At 38.3% G+C, this 17,145-nt stretch overlaps 1 protein-coding gene across 3 annotated transcripts in view; it reads left to right on the top strand.

Moving 5' to 3' along the window:
• Positions 1 to 17,145, top strand: part of RBL1 (RB transcriptional corepressor like 1) — a 70,926-nt gene that overhangs the window by 14,887 nt on the left and 38,894 nt on the right. For all 3 annotated transcript variants that reach the window (XM_024743134.1, XM_024743135.1, XM_024743136.1), the window contains exons 7-12: positions 2,878 to 2,927; positions 3,549 to 3,735; positions 4,566 to 4,732; positions 9,656 to 9,768; positions 9,959 to 10,062; positions 15,007 to 15,144. In XM_024743134.1, the coding sequence (XP_024598902.1) occupies positions 2,878 to 2,927; positions 3,549 to 3,735; positions 4,566 to 4,732; positions 9,656 to 9,768; positions 9,959 to 10,062; positions 15,007 to 15,144 (759 nt within the window). The remainder of the gene's footprint in view (positions 1 to 2,877; positions 2,928 to 3,548; positions 3,736 to 4,565; positions 4,733 to 9,655; positions 9,769 to 9,958; positions 10,063 to 15,006; positions 15,145 to 17,145) is intronic.

Raw genomic sequence — 17,145 nt, 5'->3', positions numbered from 1 at the left:
GGGCACGAACCTGTGTCCCCTGCATCGGCAGGCGGACTCTCAACCACTGCGCCACTAGGGAAGCCCGTCCTCTGCAATTTTTTAGAAGAATTTGAGAAGGATGGGTGCTAGCTCTTCTCTAAATGTTTGATAGAATTATGATTTTCTTATTTGTTTTGGGTTTGTTTTTTGTAGGTCCTTCCCTTTCATCACTTTAAGTATGTCATGCCATTCACTTCTGGCTTGTAGAGTTTCTGGTGAGAAATCAGCCGTTAAACTTACGGGAGTTCCGTTGTATGTTATTTGTTGTTTTTCCCTTGCTGCTTTCAATAATTTTTCTTTGTTTTTAATTTTTGCCAATTTGATTCCTATGTGTCTCGGCATGTTTCTCCTTGGGTTTGTCCTGTAAGGCTTTGTCTATCTTTCTGTGAATGTGGTTTTTGTTCCACAGGCTGCAGGATGGTAGTTCTTCTTGCTTCTGTTGTCTGCCCTCTGGCTTGTGCAAGTTTCCTGATGGGAGGGACTGGTGGTGGGCAGAGCTCAGTAAAACTTTAATCCGCTTGTCTGCTGATGGGTGGGGCTGGGTTCCCTCCCTGTTGGTTGTTTGGCCTGAGGTGACCCAACACTGGAGACTTCCTGGCCTCTTTGGTGTGGCTAATGGCAGACTCTGGGAGGGCTCATGCCAAGGAGTACTTCCCAGAACTTCTGCTGCCAGTGTCCTTGTCCTCACAGTGAGACACAGCCACCCCCCCCTCTCCAGGAGACCCTCTAACACTAGCAGGTTGTTATGTTATGTAGGTCTGGTTCAGTCTCCTATGGGGTCACTGCTCCTTCCCCTGGGTCCCGATGCACACACTACTTTGTGTGTGCCCTCCAAGAGTGGAGTCTCTGTTTCCCCCAGTCCTGTCAAAGTCCTGCAGTCAAATCCCACTAGCCTTCAAAGTCTTATTCTCTAGGAATTCCTCTTCCCGTTGCTGGACCCCCAGGTTGGGAAGACTGATGTGCTCAAAACCTTCACTCCAGCGGGTGGACTTCTGTGGTATAAGTGTTCTCCAGTTTGTGAGTCACCCACCCAGCAGTTATGGGATTTGATTTTACTGTGATTGCGCCCCTCCTACCATCTCACTGTGGCTTCTCCTTTGTCTTTGCATGTGGGGTATCTTTTTTGTTGAGTTCCAGTGTCTTCCTGTTGATGATTGTTCAGCAGTTAGTTGTGATTCCGCTGCTCTCACAGGAGGGAGTAGGAGCACGTCCTTCTACTCTGCCATCTTGAACCAATCTCCAGCATTGGGTTTCAGTTGCGGCATGAGGGATCCTCCACTGCAGCACGTGGGCTTCTCTCCAGTTGTGGTGCATGGGCTCCAGAGTGCATGGGCTCTGTAGTTGTGGCCCGTGTGCTCAGTAGTTGTGGCGCACAGGCTTAGTTGCCCCACGGCATGTGGGATCTTAGTTCCCCGACTAGTCGAATCCCCTGCATTGGAAGGGGGATTCTTAACCACTGGACTGCCAGGGAAGTCCCTCTTGGACATCATTTTGTATTTAGTCTTATCTTTCAGCAAACAAACAAGTATTTATTTATGTGTATATATACACAGTATATATTTTTGTGTGTATATGTATATCTATGTAAAATATCTCTTTGTAAAGCTTTAATCTCCAGCAAAATAAACTTTTAAAGGAACTCAAGGATTATGTCTATTGTGCAAGGCACTAGTGGCCCCTGGCTATGATGACCATTCATCTTGGTTTGCCTGAATTATCTGGGTTTTGGCTGTTGTCTTGGCATAATTATTATAGTGTCTTCTTTCACTCCAAAAGTATCCTGGTTTGGACAGTGGTTCTCCTGACCATGGACCAGACGCTTTATTTGGCCTGTTTAGGGTGTTTTAATTTTTTATTTCATTTTTCTTTTGTTCAATTTTTAACTTACACATGAAGATCTTTTATATGAAAACTTTTTAAAAATCAGAAGCTATGGCAATACTGGTTTGCAATTTCTACATGGTAACTGTTGTCAAGCTAAATGATGGCCACGTCTTTTGGCCACCTCTTTTAGGATGGGAAGCGTGCTTTCTGCTGTCTTCATTTATGTACGTTGATCCCTGACCCCTGAAATCATTTGAGTTTGCAACCCTTGTTATGTAGTAATCTAAGTATAGTGTGGATACACAGAAAATATTGATAACAGTGTAGTTTTCCTCTGTCACCAGTAACAGTACCTATATTCCTTTCAAGTCTTTTGCTTGCCTGACATATATTATCATTCAGTAACTGTTAGTTTCCATTTTCCATAGACCAATGTTTAAAATTGGACAGCTTTCATGAGAATTACTTGAGGAATTTGTTAAAACTGCTGCCTTGGGCTTCCCTGGTGGCGCAGTGGTTGAGCGTCCGCCTGCCGATGCAGGGGACACGGGTTCGTGCCCCGGTCCGGGATGATCCCACATGCCGCGGAGCGGCTGGGCCCGTGAGCCATGGACGCTGAGCCTGTGCGTCCGGAGCCTGTGCTCCGCAACGGGAGAGGCCACAACAGTGAGAGGCCCACGAACCGCAAAAACAAAAAACAAACAAACTGCTGCCTTAGTTGAGACCTTGAGGTCTGTCAGTCTGCATTTTTAACAAGTTCCCCTACATGATTGTTATGTCACTAAAATTTGGAAACCACTGCTATAGACTATGAAGTATTTTCAAAACTTGACTTTAAATGTTTTTTAATATTTTATTTGCATACTAAATAGGATTTACAGGTCTGAAAGAAATATTTAGTAATTCTATTTTGTGTGTGTGTGTGTTATTTATAATAGCTACCGGTGTGAAAATTTAGATAAATGTAGTATTTTTGTGTGTATGTTAATATGCTTACTTACATGAAGTCACAAAGTGGGTTTTTTTCCCCAGATTTTAAAGGGAGAATGCCTTCTGGACCTTTCTAGTTTTACTGATAATAGGTAAGTGTCTAGCACTGATGGTATCTGGCATATCATAAGTTATCAATATGATTTGTTGCAGTTTGTTAAGTGAAATGTTGTATGAAGGTAACTGCTCCAAATTCAAGTTCCTTCTGCTTCCGTGGCATTGAGTGGGTGTTATCACTAAGCCTTGCTGTCTTTAAGTACATTTATTTTAAGATCCCATTTGCTCTTAAAACAGCTGCTCTCCTGAGAAACTCATAAACAGACCCAATGACTTCTGTATTTGAGTTTACATTCTTTGTAAACTAATATTGGCAAATTAATCAAATATTGGCAAGTTCAGAATGTGCTTATATTTCAAGGCCACACACAATTGTTTCCTCAATGATCAGGTCTTAATGAGGTTCAACTAGTTTCCAGACTAAGTGTATATTCTTTTCACTCACCTTTCAAAGTAATTTATTGCCATGTATGTGAATGTGAAGAATGTCTGTGATCGGATAGAAACCTCTGGTATTGTTAGATGGGCAAAGTTAATAAAAACTAGAAAGTCATAAGCTTTTCTAGTCTGTGGAGTCAAAATCTGTCTTCAAGTCAAGATAAATCCATTGTGTAACTTAGTTTTGTTCTAGCAGCTTAAAATAATTCTCTTTTCAGCAAAGCAGTGAACAAGGAGTATGAAGAATATGTTTTAACTGTTGGTGACTTTGATGAGAGGATCTTTTTGGGAGCAGATGCAGAAGAGGAAATTGGAACTCCTCGAAAGTTCACTGGTGATGCCCCATTAGGGAAGCTGACAGCACAGGCTAATGTGGAGTGTAACCTTCAACAACACTTTGAAAAAGTAATTAACTTAGCCTGGCCTCAGTCTTGAATGATCTTTTTCTCTGTGTGTGTGATTCTACTAACAGCAGAAGCATCTTTCAAGTTAAAGCTTGAGTTTCTTCTACTAACTCATATTTCCCATGAAAGCCTTAAAGGTAGCTTTCAAAACTATGGCATTTAGTATTTTTACCTCATTTCTTGCAATTTTTCATATTTGGATATTTTCCCAGAATGCCTGGGTTCTCAGTAGAGTATGTGTCTTTGGATATGAAGAAGGATTTATGCTTTCCTCCTATTTTTTTTTTGCATCACTTTAGCCAGTCTTCTCTTGATTTAAAATTTAGTTTGCTTTCCTACCCATGACGAACTATGTGCTCTTCCCAAACTTCAGCCATATAACTCTGGATTTGATTGTTAATAGCCAAGGCTTAATTCTGTATTTATGTCTTAGGTGGGTTGGAGGATGAGGTCTAATGGAAAATTCACTGGTCCAAGAGATAGAAACCTAAGTTTTAGTCCCAGCTCTGCCATTACCTTTGTCAGCTTAAACAAGTTTTATAACTTCTCTGTGCCTATTTCCTCATATGTAAAATGAAAATGTGCCTGTTATATTTCAAATGAATGTTATGAAGATAAAATGAGATTATGGATAGAAAGCACTTTGGGAAAGTGTTATTCAAAGGTAGGATGTTATTAGCATAATATTGCTAAAAATTTGGTGGGTAACCAGAAGAGGGGGAGAAAGTAACCTACTAAACATGAATAGAGAAGGTGGCATATGTACTGAATTAAACACATAATGGGGAAGAAGGTAGCTTTTTAATCTCACATAATTTTCTTTTCTGACAGAAAACATCATTTGCACCTTCTACACCACTGACAGGACGACGATATTTAAGAGAAAAAGAAGCAGTCATTACTCCTGTTGCTTCAGCCACCCAAAGTGTGAGCCGGTTACAGAGTATTGTGGCCGGACTGAAAAATGCACCAAGTGAACAACTTATAAACATTTTTGAGTGAGTACAATACTAGTATTTTTCCAAATGTCTCTTTTAAATTAGATTCTGTATTCCATTCTGTTTTCAGTATTTCCGAATTCTGGAGATACTGGATATACATCTGGCAAGTTTTACTGTATCATTTCAATCACAAAGTATGTTGACCTAAAATCAGATAGAAGTACCTATTAAAAATTATATATAAATTTTATTTCGTATTATTATAGACTTTCAAGGTTAAATGCATCTTAATGGTTATTTAGCTCCAACATTCCATTCTGGTAACACCCCTAATTTATGCATTACTGTTTTTCTTTTTACATTGTTTTTAAATGGGTTCAATATAAATGTCCATCAAATGGGAGACTGGTTACATATTGATGGTACAGCTGTAAAATGGAATTTTATGCAATTGTCTAAGAAAAAGAAGCATATTTCATAGTAAAGATGATAAAGTGAGGCCAGATTAGAGAACCTTATTTCCTAATACCTAGTAACAGAATAGTAAAAATCAGCAGACTGTCTATCAGCAGAAACCAAATGAAGAGAGGAATATGATTTCATGCTATAATTTTCCAAAGTGGTGGTTAGGAAAGGAAATGGTTGCTTCTGGTATGCCTATCCCCAAGAAGCATTACTGGGGGAAAAGGGTGTGTTGATGGGATCTTTTTATTTATTTATTTTACTTATTTATTATTTTTGGCTGCGTTGGATCTTTGTTGCTGCGCGAGGGCTTTCTCTAATTGTGGCAAGCGGGGGCTACTCTTCATTGCGGTGCACGGACTTTTCATTGCGGTGGCTTCTTTTGTTGCAGAGTGTGGGCTCTAGGTGCGCGGGCTTCAGTAGTTGTGGCACGCGGGCTCAGTAGTTGTGATGCACGGGCTTAGTTGCTCCACAGCATGTGGGATCTTCCCGGACCAGGCCTCAAACCCACGTCCCCTGCATTGGCAGGCAGATTCTTAACCACTGCGCCACCAGGGAAGTCCTATTGATAGGATCTTGAAAATACTCATTAATAACCCAGATGTGGAGAGAAACAAATGGCGTGAGTAGGCATATGAGTAAAAAGTAGAAACCTCCCCAAGTGAAAGTCCTTGTATACCACCAAGATAGCAGAAATATGAAAAATTCTCAGGGCCTGCCATTTTCCAAGGTTCCTAGCTTATTTGGGGAGAGATCTTCATAGAACTAGAAGATATCTCTGACCAAGGTATAGTGAACCCTGGAATGGGGACATTTAACTAAATCTCAGAAGAGAAAGCAAAGCCCTGATCCTCTAACAAAAGCTGAACATAGCACATCTGTGCCCTCCCACTAGTCCCCAAACCTCAGTCTATAGAAAAGTGGACAGAAGAAGCCCCAGCCTCAACCACAGCTCAGAAGGTAAGCAGATTGCATGTAAAGTAGGAAGATTCATAAAGATCTACCCTCATAGCATTTGAATAAATAGATCTGAACTGAACTATCCATTTAGCATGAACAAGTTAAAAAGAAATGGCAAAGCATCTTGCAGACATTTTAAAGCACAAGAGAAGGAAGGAAGGAAGAAAACATAGAATGCAAAAGACAAAGAACCTAGAAACAAATAAATGGAAATACATTCCATGTTTATGGATTGGAAGATTTAATATTGTTAAAATGTCCATATTACCCAAAGCAATCTACAGATTCAGTACAGTCCCTATCAAAATCCCAATGGCATTTTTACAGAAATAGAAAAAAAAAATCTAAAATTCATAAGGAATTTTGAAGGACTTTTTTTGCAGTACACGGGCCTCTCACTGTTGTGGCCTCTCCTGTTGCGGAGCACAGGCTCCAGACACACAGGCTTATCGGCCATGGCTCACAGGCCCAGCCGCTCCGTGGCATGTGGGATTTCCCAGACCGGGGCACGAACCCGTGTTCCCTGCATCGGCAGGTGGACTATCTACCACTGCGCCACCAGGGAAGCCCTTGAAGGACTTTTATTAGCCAAAATAATCTTGAGAAAGAAATAAAAAGCTGGAGGCCTCACATTTCTGATTTCAAAACACATTCCAAAGCTACAGTAAGCAAAATAGTATGGTATTGGCATAAAGACAGACATGTAGACTAGACATGGAATAGACTAGAGTCCCAAAATAAACCTTCACGTGTATCATTAAATGATCTTTGACAAGGGTGCCAAGACTACACTATGGGGAAAGTCAGATTCACTTAGTATCATATCTTCAAGGTTCATCCATGCTGTAGCATATGGCAGGATTTCCTTCTTTTTAAGCCTGAATAATATTCCATTGTATATATATACATACTACACTTCCTTTATCCATTCATTTGTCAGTGGACATAATAGGTTGCTTCCACATCTTGACTGCTGTGAGTAATGCTGCAGTGAACTTGAGTATGCAAATATCTCTTTGAGATATCCACATGCAAAAGAATGAAGATGGACTTTTATCTTACACCATGTACAAAAGTTAACTCAAAATTTGTTAAAAACCTAAACATGAGATCTGAAACTGTACAACTAGAAGAAAACATAGGTGAAAAGCTTTATGACACTGAAATGGGCAGTGATTTCTTGGATGTGACATCAAAAGTATAGGTAACAAAAGCAAAAATAGAAAAATGGGACTATATCCCACTTAAATACTTCTGTACAGCATTGAAAATAATCAGTAGGATGAAAAGGCAACCTACTAGAATTGAAGAAAGTAATTGCAAATCATATATCAGATAAAGGGTTAATAGCCAGAGTATATAAAGAACTCCTACAACTCAAACAAAAAACAAAACAAAAAAACAACAAACACCTGATTTGAAAAAGGGGCAAAAGACTTAAATAGACATTTCTCCAAAGAAGACATACAAATAACCAACAAGCATGTGAAAAAATTCTCAACATTACTAATCATCAGGTAAATACAAATTAAAACCACAATGAGATATCACCCGTTAGAATGGCCACTATCAAAAAAACAGAAAATAATAAATGTGTTGGTGAGTATCAGAATTGGCACTCCATTGCTGGGTTTATAAATGGTGTAGCTGATATGGGAAACAGTATGGAGATTTCTCAAAAATAGAATTTTTATGACCTAGCAATCCCACTTCTGGGTATATACCCCAAAGAGTTGAAAACAGGATCTCAAAGAGATAGCTGCACACCCAAGTTTATTGCAGAATTACCCGTAAGAGCCAAGATATAGAACCAACCTAAATGTCCACTGTTGAATGATTGAATAAAGAAAATGTGGTATGTACAACAGAATATTACTCAGCCTTAAAAAGAAAGAAATCTTGTCATATGCTACAATGTGGATGAATCTTGAAGACATTATACAGAGTGAAATAAGCCAATCACAAAGAGACAAATACTGCATGATTCCACTTATATGAGGTACCCAAAGTAATAAGACTGATAGAAACAGAAAGTAGCATGGTGGTTGCCAGGGGGTGGGGGAGGGGGGAAACAGGGAGTTGTTGTTCGATGGGTATAGAGTTTCATTTATGCAAGATGAGAAAGTTCTAGAGATCACTATACAATAACATGCACATAGCTGACAGTAATGTACACTTAAAAATTAAGGGGGTAAATTTGTTATGTGTTTTTACCACATAATAAAATTTTTAAAAGACAACCTATTTGGAAGAAAATATAACTCAAGAGGCACAGCTTTGCATTAGAAGAACTTGATAAGAACATAAAATGTTTTTGCCATATATGCTACATGGCACGTGATGCTGGTCTTTTTGAAGAACCCTGCACTAGTTATTTGGCTTTGGGCAAATCACATTGTTTCTCACAGTCTTGGATTTGTTTGTCATTTCTGAATTAAGACCTGTATTCTGTGTTTTACTGATAGAAAGGTAACAGAGTTAATAATATAAAATAACAGGATTAATTGCTTCTTGCCAAATGTCTTTTTTTTTTTTTTAATTTAATTTTTGGCTGCGTTTGGTCTTCATTGCTGCAAGCAGGGGCTACTCTTCGTCATGGTATGCTGGCTTCTCATTGCAGTGGCTTCTCTTGTTGCAGAGTATGGGCTTTAGGCGCACAGTCTTCAGTAGTTGCAGCACTTGGGCTCAGTAGTTGCGGCACGCGCACCCTAGAGCGCTAGTGCTTCAGTAGTTGCGGTGCGTGGTCTCAGTAGTTGCAGTGCACAGGCTCTAGGGCGCTCGGGCTTCAGTACTTGTGGCTTGCGGGCTCTAGAGCACAGGCTCAGTAGTTGTGGTACACAGGCTTAGTTGCTCTGCAACATGTGGGATCTTCCCAGACCAGGGATCGAACCCGTGTCCCTTGCATTGGCAGGCAGATTTTTAAACACTGTGCCACCAGGGAAGTCCATCTTCCTTTTTAATGCTACATTTTTTTTACTTGTTATTCTTTTGGCTTTGATAAGAACTAAATGCAGTTTATTGTTCCAGCACAATATATACATAAATGCTGCCTATCATTTTCTTAAATCAGATGAAGAAATCTTTCTTAAATCACGTTTATTGAAGTATAATTTATATACAAGAGTCATCCTTTTTACTGTACAGTTGTATGAGATTTGACAAATGTATACAGTTGTATAACCATCACCACCATGATCAAGACATAGAACAGTCCCCCCAAATTTTGCCCCTTTGTAGTCAATCCCTATGCCATCCCCAGCCTCTGGAAACCACTGATACGTTTTATGTCCTTAGAATTTTGCCTTTTTAGAATTTCATATAAATAGAAGCATAATAGAGAGAACATTGACTCCCCTAATGTTGAAATTCCAAAACAATATGCCAAATGATTATATTTAAAGGCTGCAGACTGGTTTGAAATATGCTGTGTTTACATATCTAGGTTTACACCTGAGAATAGGACTTTGGTCACTAAAAACTAGACTAATTCTTGAATGAAGAAATGTTGGTACTCTGGAATTTTTTTTCTGTTAATTAGGTTCCTTTTGTATTTTTTAGGTCTTGTATGCGTAATCCTATGGAAAACATTATGAAAACAGTGAAACTAATAGGACAGACTTTCTGCCAACACTATACCCAATCAACAGATGAACAGCCAGGATCTCACATAGGTAAGAAGACAAAACTGAAATTGATAAAGCATTGAAAGTAGATAGATTGTTCCAAGAAAAATAGAAACTCAAGTTTTTTCTTTCCATGCAATTTTTAATATATCTGATTGAAGCTTATATAAGTTTTGTTCTTTAGTTCTTAACAGCTACATTTATTTAGCACGTGTTTTCCCTTTGTTTCCCCCTGTAGATTTTGCTGTAAACAGACTAAAGCTTGCAGAAATTTTGTATTATAAAATATTAGAGACTGTAATGGTTCAGGAGACACGAAGACTTCATGGAATGGACATGTCAGTAAGTAAATTCACTCTCCCAGCAACTGGCGAGGTCTACAGAACGTAAGCCTGGAAGCAATGTGTTGAGAGCCGCTGTAGTTCATTGTGGGGCTCAGCAGTTAATGGCAAACTTACCCATGATGACATCTTAATTGGCCTTAGTTGTCTTTGGCACACCCAGTGCTAGCCACCTCTAGGCAGAAATGTGAAATATGTAAAATTTTTCTTTGATGCACCATCATTATCCTTTCCCTTTGGTCGGTTTTTTGTCCTTCGTTCCTAGCTAGCTAATAATGAAATCCCCTAACTATTAAACCAACTGATAATTAAAATATCTAGCCATACCGCTCAGGGAGTTTTGAGGAATAAAATGTTGATGGCTTTTTTTTTTTTTTTTTTTTGCTTCATTTTCTTTGGACATTTGATCAAGTCTGATCACTCTCTCCAATAGCTATGTAAAGGAATTTTTCTAAGAAGTCAAACTTATCATATGATCTTTGTTTCCTCCTCCTCCTCTCTCTTGTCACTCTTGGAGCCTTCTGACCTTCAATTCCAGTAAGAACAAGTTGATGTTTGGAGGTGCTGCTTAACTAGTGTAATAAAATTCCTCTGTGTTTGCACCCTGGAAGTTTTCCTCTATGTTGGTTCCCCATTTTTCCTGGATTCCACGTCTTTCTTTTTCATGATTTACTAATACTTGATAGAGCATATGCTCCCATAGCTTCTGGAGAAAGAAGTAAATTTTCAACTTTTTATTTTGAAATAATTATAGATTCACAGAAAGTTGCAAAAGTAGTACAGAGGGATCCCATGTATCCATTTGCCCCCAGTAGTTACATTTTACATAGTATATCAAAACCAGGAAATTGACATTAGAACAATGTATGTGTCTTGCTCTTTACCCTTATATCACATGTGTAGATTAGGTAACCACCACCAAAATCAAGATACAGAACTGTTCTTTCGCCACAAAGATCTCCCTCATACTACCCCTTTTTAAGTGACACTCAGTCTCTTTAGCCACTAATTTGTTTTCCATATCTAAACTTTTATAATACACTCTTATGAGGTCTTTTTGTTTATATTTTTTGAGGTTTATTTTATGACCCAGGATGTGGTTTTTCTTGGTAAATGTTCTGCGCGCTTGAAAAGATTGCGTGCTGTTGTTTGGGTGGAGTGTTCTGTAAATGTCAGTTCTATTTTGTTGGTTAATGGTGTTGAATTCTTCTGTATCCTTGCTAATTTTTGGTTTAGTTCTATCAGTTATTGAGAGGAGAGAAAGGTATTGAAGTCTCCAAATAAAATTGTGGATATGTCTCTTTCTCCTTTCAGTTCTATCAGATTTTTTTTTAATTCATATAGTTTGAAGCTCTGCTGTTTGATGCATAGACATTGAGGATTACTATGTCTTCTTGGTGAATTAATCATTTTATCATGACAGAACATCCCTCTCTGAGTCTGGTAATTGTCTTTGTTCTGAAGCCATCTGGCTGATGTTTATACAGGCATACCTAGTTTTATTGTGCTTCACTTTTTTGTGCTTCACAAATAGTGACTTTTTAATAAATTAAAGGTTTGCAGCAACCCTGCATCAAGTCTATTGGTGCCATATTTCTAACAGCATTTTCTCACTTCATTTCTCTGTGTCACATTTTGCTAATTGTAGCAATATTGCAACCTTTTTCACTACTATTGTATTTGTTATAGTGATCTGTGATTAGTGATCTTTACTATTGCAAAAAGATTATGACCCACTGAAGCCTCAGGTGATGGTCAGCATTTTTTAGTAATAAAGTAATTTTTAATTAAGTTATTTTTTTAGACATAATGCTATTGCACACTTCATAGATTATAATATAGTGTAAGCATAACTTTTACGTGCATTGGGAAACCAAAAAGCTTTGTGTGACTTACTTTATTGCGGTATTTGCTTTATTGTATATTCACTTTATTGCAGTGGTCTGGAACCTGGTGTGCCTGTATATCTTTTTCCATTCTTTTTTTCTAAAACTAATTAATTTATTTATTTTTGGCTGTGTTGGGTCTTAATTTCTGTGCAAGGGCTTTCTCTAGTTGTGGCAAGCGGGGGCCACTCTTCATCGTGCTGCGCGGGCCTCTCACTATCGCAGCTCTCTTGTTGCGGAGCACAGGCTCCAGACGCGCAGGCTCAGTAGTTGTGGCGCACGGGCCTAGTTGCTCCGCGGCATGTGGGATCTTCCCAGACCAGGGCTTGAACCCGTGTCCCCTGCATTAGCAGGCAGATTCTCAACCACTGCACCACCAGGGAAGCCCTCTTTTTCCATTCTTTTACTTTCAATCTACCTGTAACATCCTTTGAAATTAGTTTCTTGTAGGCAGCATATAGTTGTCATGTTTTTTGTAATCTACTGTGTCAGCCTTTTTGTTTTAATAGGTAAATTTAATTTACCTATTAAATTTAATTATTGATTTGTTAGGGCATAAGTCTGCCATTTTATATTTTGTTTTCTGTTTTCTTTTTCCTACCTTCCTGTGGGTCAATTTGAACATTTTTAGACTATGTATCTTTGTATAGATTTTTTCTTTACTGGTTGCTGTAGGTATTACATTATACATACATAATTTCACAATCCAGTGGTATAGACATTTTATCAGCTCAAGTAAAGCATGGAAACCTTACCTTGCCTTAAGTGTCTTTTTTAAAACTGCATGAATATCTTTATTTTATTATATTTTTTTATTTTTTGGCCACACCACGCTACATGTGGGATCTTAGTTCCCTGACCAGGGATCAAACCCACACCTCCTGCATTTGGAAGCGTGGAGTCTTAACCACTGGACCGCCAGGGAAGTCCAGAATGTCTTTATTTTAGACTCACACTTGATTAATAGTTGCCTTTGTATAATTTTATGATTTTAAAGGCATTGCTCCATTATCTTCTAGATTCCAGTATTGCTAGTTAGAAATCCAGTGGCATTCTAATTCTTTGTATTGGTATGTGACCTGTTTTTACTTTCTGGAATCTTAGTTATCATTCTTTTATCACTAATGTTCTGAAATTTATAATAGAGTGCCTTAATCGTGGGTCTTTTCATTCATGTGTTGGGCATTCCTACAGAGTTCCTCTTTTAGTCCAGAAATTTACGTCCTGCAGTTCTGGGTCATTTTATTGCATTATTTCTTAGATAATGTATTGCCCACAATTTTATCTTTCTGGAGCTTTTATGATTCAGATAAAGGACCTTCTGGATTAATCCTCTTATTTTCTATTTCTTTGTCTTTTTGTTCTACTTCTAAGGATATTTACTCAATTTTTCACCATCCAATTCTAAAGAATTTTTTATTTTACCTGTATTTTCATTTCTAAGACTTATTCTTTGAGGTTAATTTAGATTTCTTTGAGGTTTTCTTCTGATGCCTGCATTGTCTCTGTTTCCTCTGAGTTTCTTTTCCATTTGTTTTGATCTTTGTTTTTCAGTTGGAGGCTTTCCTCAAATGGTGGATTATTCCTCAAATGTTGGATTACACCTTTGTCTTTCAGTTGGAGGCTTTCCTCAAATGTCTACTTTCTGAATGAGTCACTAAAAATGAGACATTAATAAACCCTGATGTTGACAAAACAGTTTGGCTCAAAGCTCTGTATGCAAGAGTGAGAATAAAAGTCCAGTAGCCTCAAGTGATCATGTAGTATAGGGACCCTCAACTGTTGGTGTCTTTGACTTCTCTGGAATATTTCAGTTTCTTTAGAAAAGTATCTGCCTGGCTGTTGGTGTTATAGAGCAGAGCAAGGAAGGGAAACTTGGTCTCACAATTCAGTCTGCAGACTTTCACCTAAAACCACGGTCTCTTCTATACCTGGTGTTCTCAAGCTCTGATTCTCTCTAGCTCAGTTTCTGTAGAGAATAATTCTCTAGATCCTTGTTGGGATAGACTAGAGACCTATCATCTGACTCCTTAGAGTGGATGTTGGGTGGGGACCTGAGGACTTCTGACTACCATAAACTTAAAAATCACCCATCCATGTCAGCCCCTGCCTAACCTGTACTTTTCATTCTGCCTGTGCCTTCAGTTGCTGTGTTTTTCCCAAGTTGAGTGCAGCAGATTCATTTGTTTTAAGTGTCTCTCTTCAGGCCCTTATGTTGATCATCCTACTTTCTGCTGAGTAATTTGTCATCCTTTCATACAGTTTCAGTTTTCACATATGGTTTGCGGTTACAATTAACTCCTTGTTCTATCCAAGATATTTTCTATTGCTTATTCTCTTTGTTGACTTGGAATGGTATTTGAAAGAAGGATGGCAACAAACACCATTTATAGAACTGAAAACTTATGTTAAATTTTAGACTCAGTGGTGAAATAGGACTTTATCTTTTGTTTGTTTGTTTGTTTGTTTCTTGGCCACGCCACGTGGCATCGGGAGCTTAGTTCCCTGACCAGGGATCGAATCCATGCCCCCTGCAGTGGAAGCATGGAGTCTTAACCACTGGACTGCCAGGGAAGTCCCAAGACTTTATCTTAGTAAAATATTTCTTTCTCTGAACTTTTAAAAATCTTAGCTGTGATACACTACACCTTTGATTTTAGTGTTTTGATTAATAAACACTGCCCTTATGTTGACAAAACAGTTGACATAAAACTGTCATTTAAATAAAGGAGCCCAATTCTTATGCTTTTGTCTTGGCAGGAATATTAATTATTTTATTATTTACTCCAGTTTCAAAGTAGATTGTTGTTTATGCCTCATTTGAATTTAACATCTGTCACTGAGCAAGACTGTATCTCATAAGAAAACTATCAGTTTAAGAACTCAGATTTTTATCTCTGGTAATCTAGTATAATATAATGTACACTTATGTAAGTTATGGTTTATAAGTTACGTAAGATATAAGTTATTTTTTCTTGTCTCTATAGTCTTCTTTATATAATGGCAGAGGCTAAAATTGCTGAGAAATTTATTAAACTGTGGTCTTTCTCTTCCCCAAGGTTCTTTTAGAGCAGGATATATTTCATCATTCCTTGATGGCCTGTTGTTTGGAAATTGTGCTCTTTGCCTATAGCTCACCTCGTACTTTTCCCTGGATTATTCAAGTTCTTAATCTGCGACCATTTTATTTTTATAAGGTGAGATGAGAGCAAAGTTCTGTTATGGTGTGCCTCAGGCAAACATTCTGTTTGTCTTAATGCTGAAGAAGTGAGCTGTAGTGATGTCTGGAAAACATTTCCAGAGGTATTGTGAAAGCATTCCTTTTAGGGTGGAATCAAGGACAAAAGGGAGAGGAAGAGAGGGGATCAGTAAATTAAGCCAATCTCATAGCTTCAGTTTTTCCATCACTGACTTGCAAATGTGGCCAGGAACTAAGTCGTTAAGTTTGAATTTCCATATTATGAATGAAAATCATAATCCTGTTAAATAGATGTGTGATGAAGAACAAAAACCCTTTCTCTCAGGAGAAAGAAAAGGTCTAAAATTAATTGTGGTCATGGTCTAGCTACTGAGGCTGTAATAACAGATGGTGCTCCTTCCCCAAATTTGAGCTAATTCGCTGTGGATGAATCTTAACTTACTTACCCTTTTTTACCTGCTAGAACCTTTTTCTTACAGAACACAGAGGTCACAGCTGCAGTAACTAATGTTACCTGATGTCTGAATTTAAGACTGATGCTATTATTATACTGGTTGGCATAATTTAGTTAATATTTTGTCATCTGTGTTACTTTCAAATTATTGATTATAGAAAAGTTAGTTTGATGAGTTAAATTTTTATACCTAAAGTTACAGAAATGCAGATCACTGAAAACCCTATTCATTTTAATTGCTGACTGAGTGGAATTTAAATTCTTTTTAGTTTTGTAAGGAAAATTGCTTCTCTATATTTACTTTAATGTTTATGTATGTGTTTCAGATTTTCCATTAGGAAATATATGTAATTTTATCTGAGGAAAAAGTTTAGTTTTTGCCATCACCTAATAACAATTCATTTTTTTTGTAACATCCTTTTTTTTTTTTTTTTTTTTTTTGCGGTACGCGGGCCTCTCACTGTTGTGGCCTCTCCCGTTGTGGAGCGCAGGCTCAGCGGCCATGGCTCACGAACCCAGCCGCTCCGCGGCATGTGGGATCCTCCCGGACCGGGGCACGAACCCATGTCCCCTGCATCGGCAGGTGGACTCTCAACCACTGCGCCACCAGGGAAGCCCTGTAACATCCTTTTTTCATTCAAGAAGCTAAATGCTGTTGTTGTTGTTGTTGTTTTTTAATAAATTTATTTATTTATTTGTTTTTGCCTGTGTTGGGTCACGGGCTTTCTCTAGTTGCTGCCAGCAGGGGCTACTCTTCGTTGTGGTGCGCGGGCTTCTCATTGCGGTGGCTTTTCTTGTTGCTGTGCACGGGCTCTAGGCACGCGGGCTTAAGTACTTGTGGCTCGCGGGCTCTAGAGCGCAGGCTCAGTAGTTGTGGCGCACGGGCTTAGTTGCTCCACAGCATGTGGGATCTTCCCGGACCAGGGCTCGAACCTGTGTCCTCTGCATTGGCAGGCGGATTCTCAACCACTGCGCCACCAGGGAAACCCAATGCCGTTGTTTTTTAACCACATAAATAATATATACTCCTTGAAGAAAAACAGAAAATACACACAAATGTAGATATTAAAGTCATATATTATAATCCTAATTACAAATAATAATCACTATTAATATTTTTATATATATGCTTACAGACTTTGCTCTAGATATTTACTCTTATTAAAATGGAACTATAGTGTATATAAGCAAAGTTCCTTTTAAATATGTTATTCATTCTTTCTTTTGAGCTGTTGGGAGGAATAGTCTGAGAAGGGGCAGTGAATTCAAACTAGCATTGGACTGGGAACCCAAGACCTGACTTCTACCACTGTTGGGCTGTTGACCACTTTCACCTATCATTGCCTCTGTTTTCCATGTGTAAAATAAAACATGAAAACCAGAAATGTACGTGAAAGTATTTTGAAAATCTTAAAAGCTTCTTTATAAATTAAAAATATATTAATAAGCCATAGAATTATGGTTCAAAGATATTCTTGGTTCTGTGTCATTAATAAAAGCAGAGCTAGCCATACATGTCAGTCTAGTCTAGAACTGACTACTTGA

Source organism: Neophocaena asiaeorientalis, unplaced genomic scaffold (assembly GCF_003031525.2).
Source record: "Neophocaena asiaeorientalis asiaeorientalis breed wild unplaced genomic scaffold, Neophocaena_asiaeorientalis_V1.1 scaffold82, whole genome shotgun sequence".
NCBI classification, from domain to species: Eukaryota; Metazoa; Chordata; class Mammalia; order Artiodactyla; family Phocoenidae; genus Neophocaena; species Neophocaena asiaeorientalis.
This window is presented reverse-complemented; position numbering and strand designations above follow the sequence as displayed.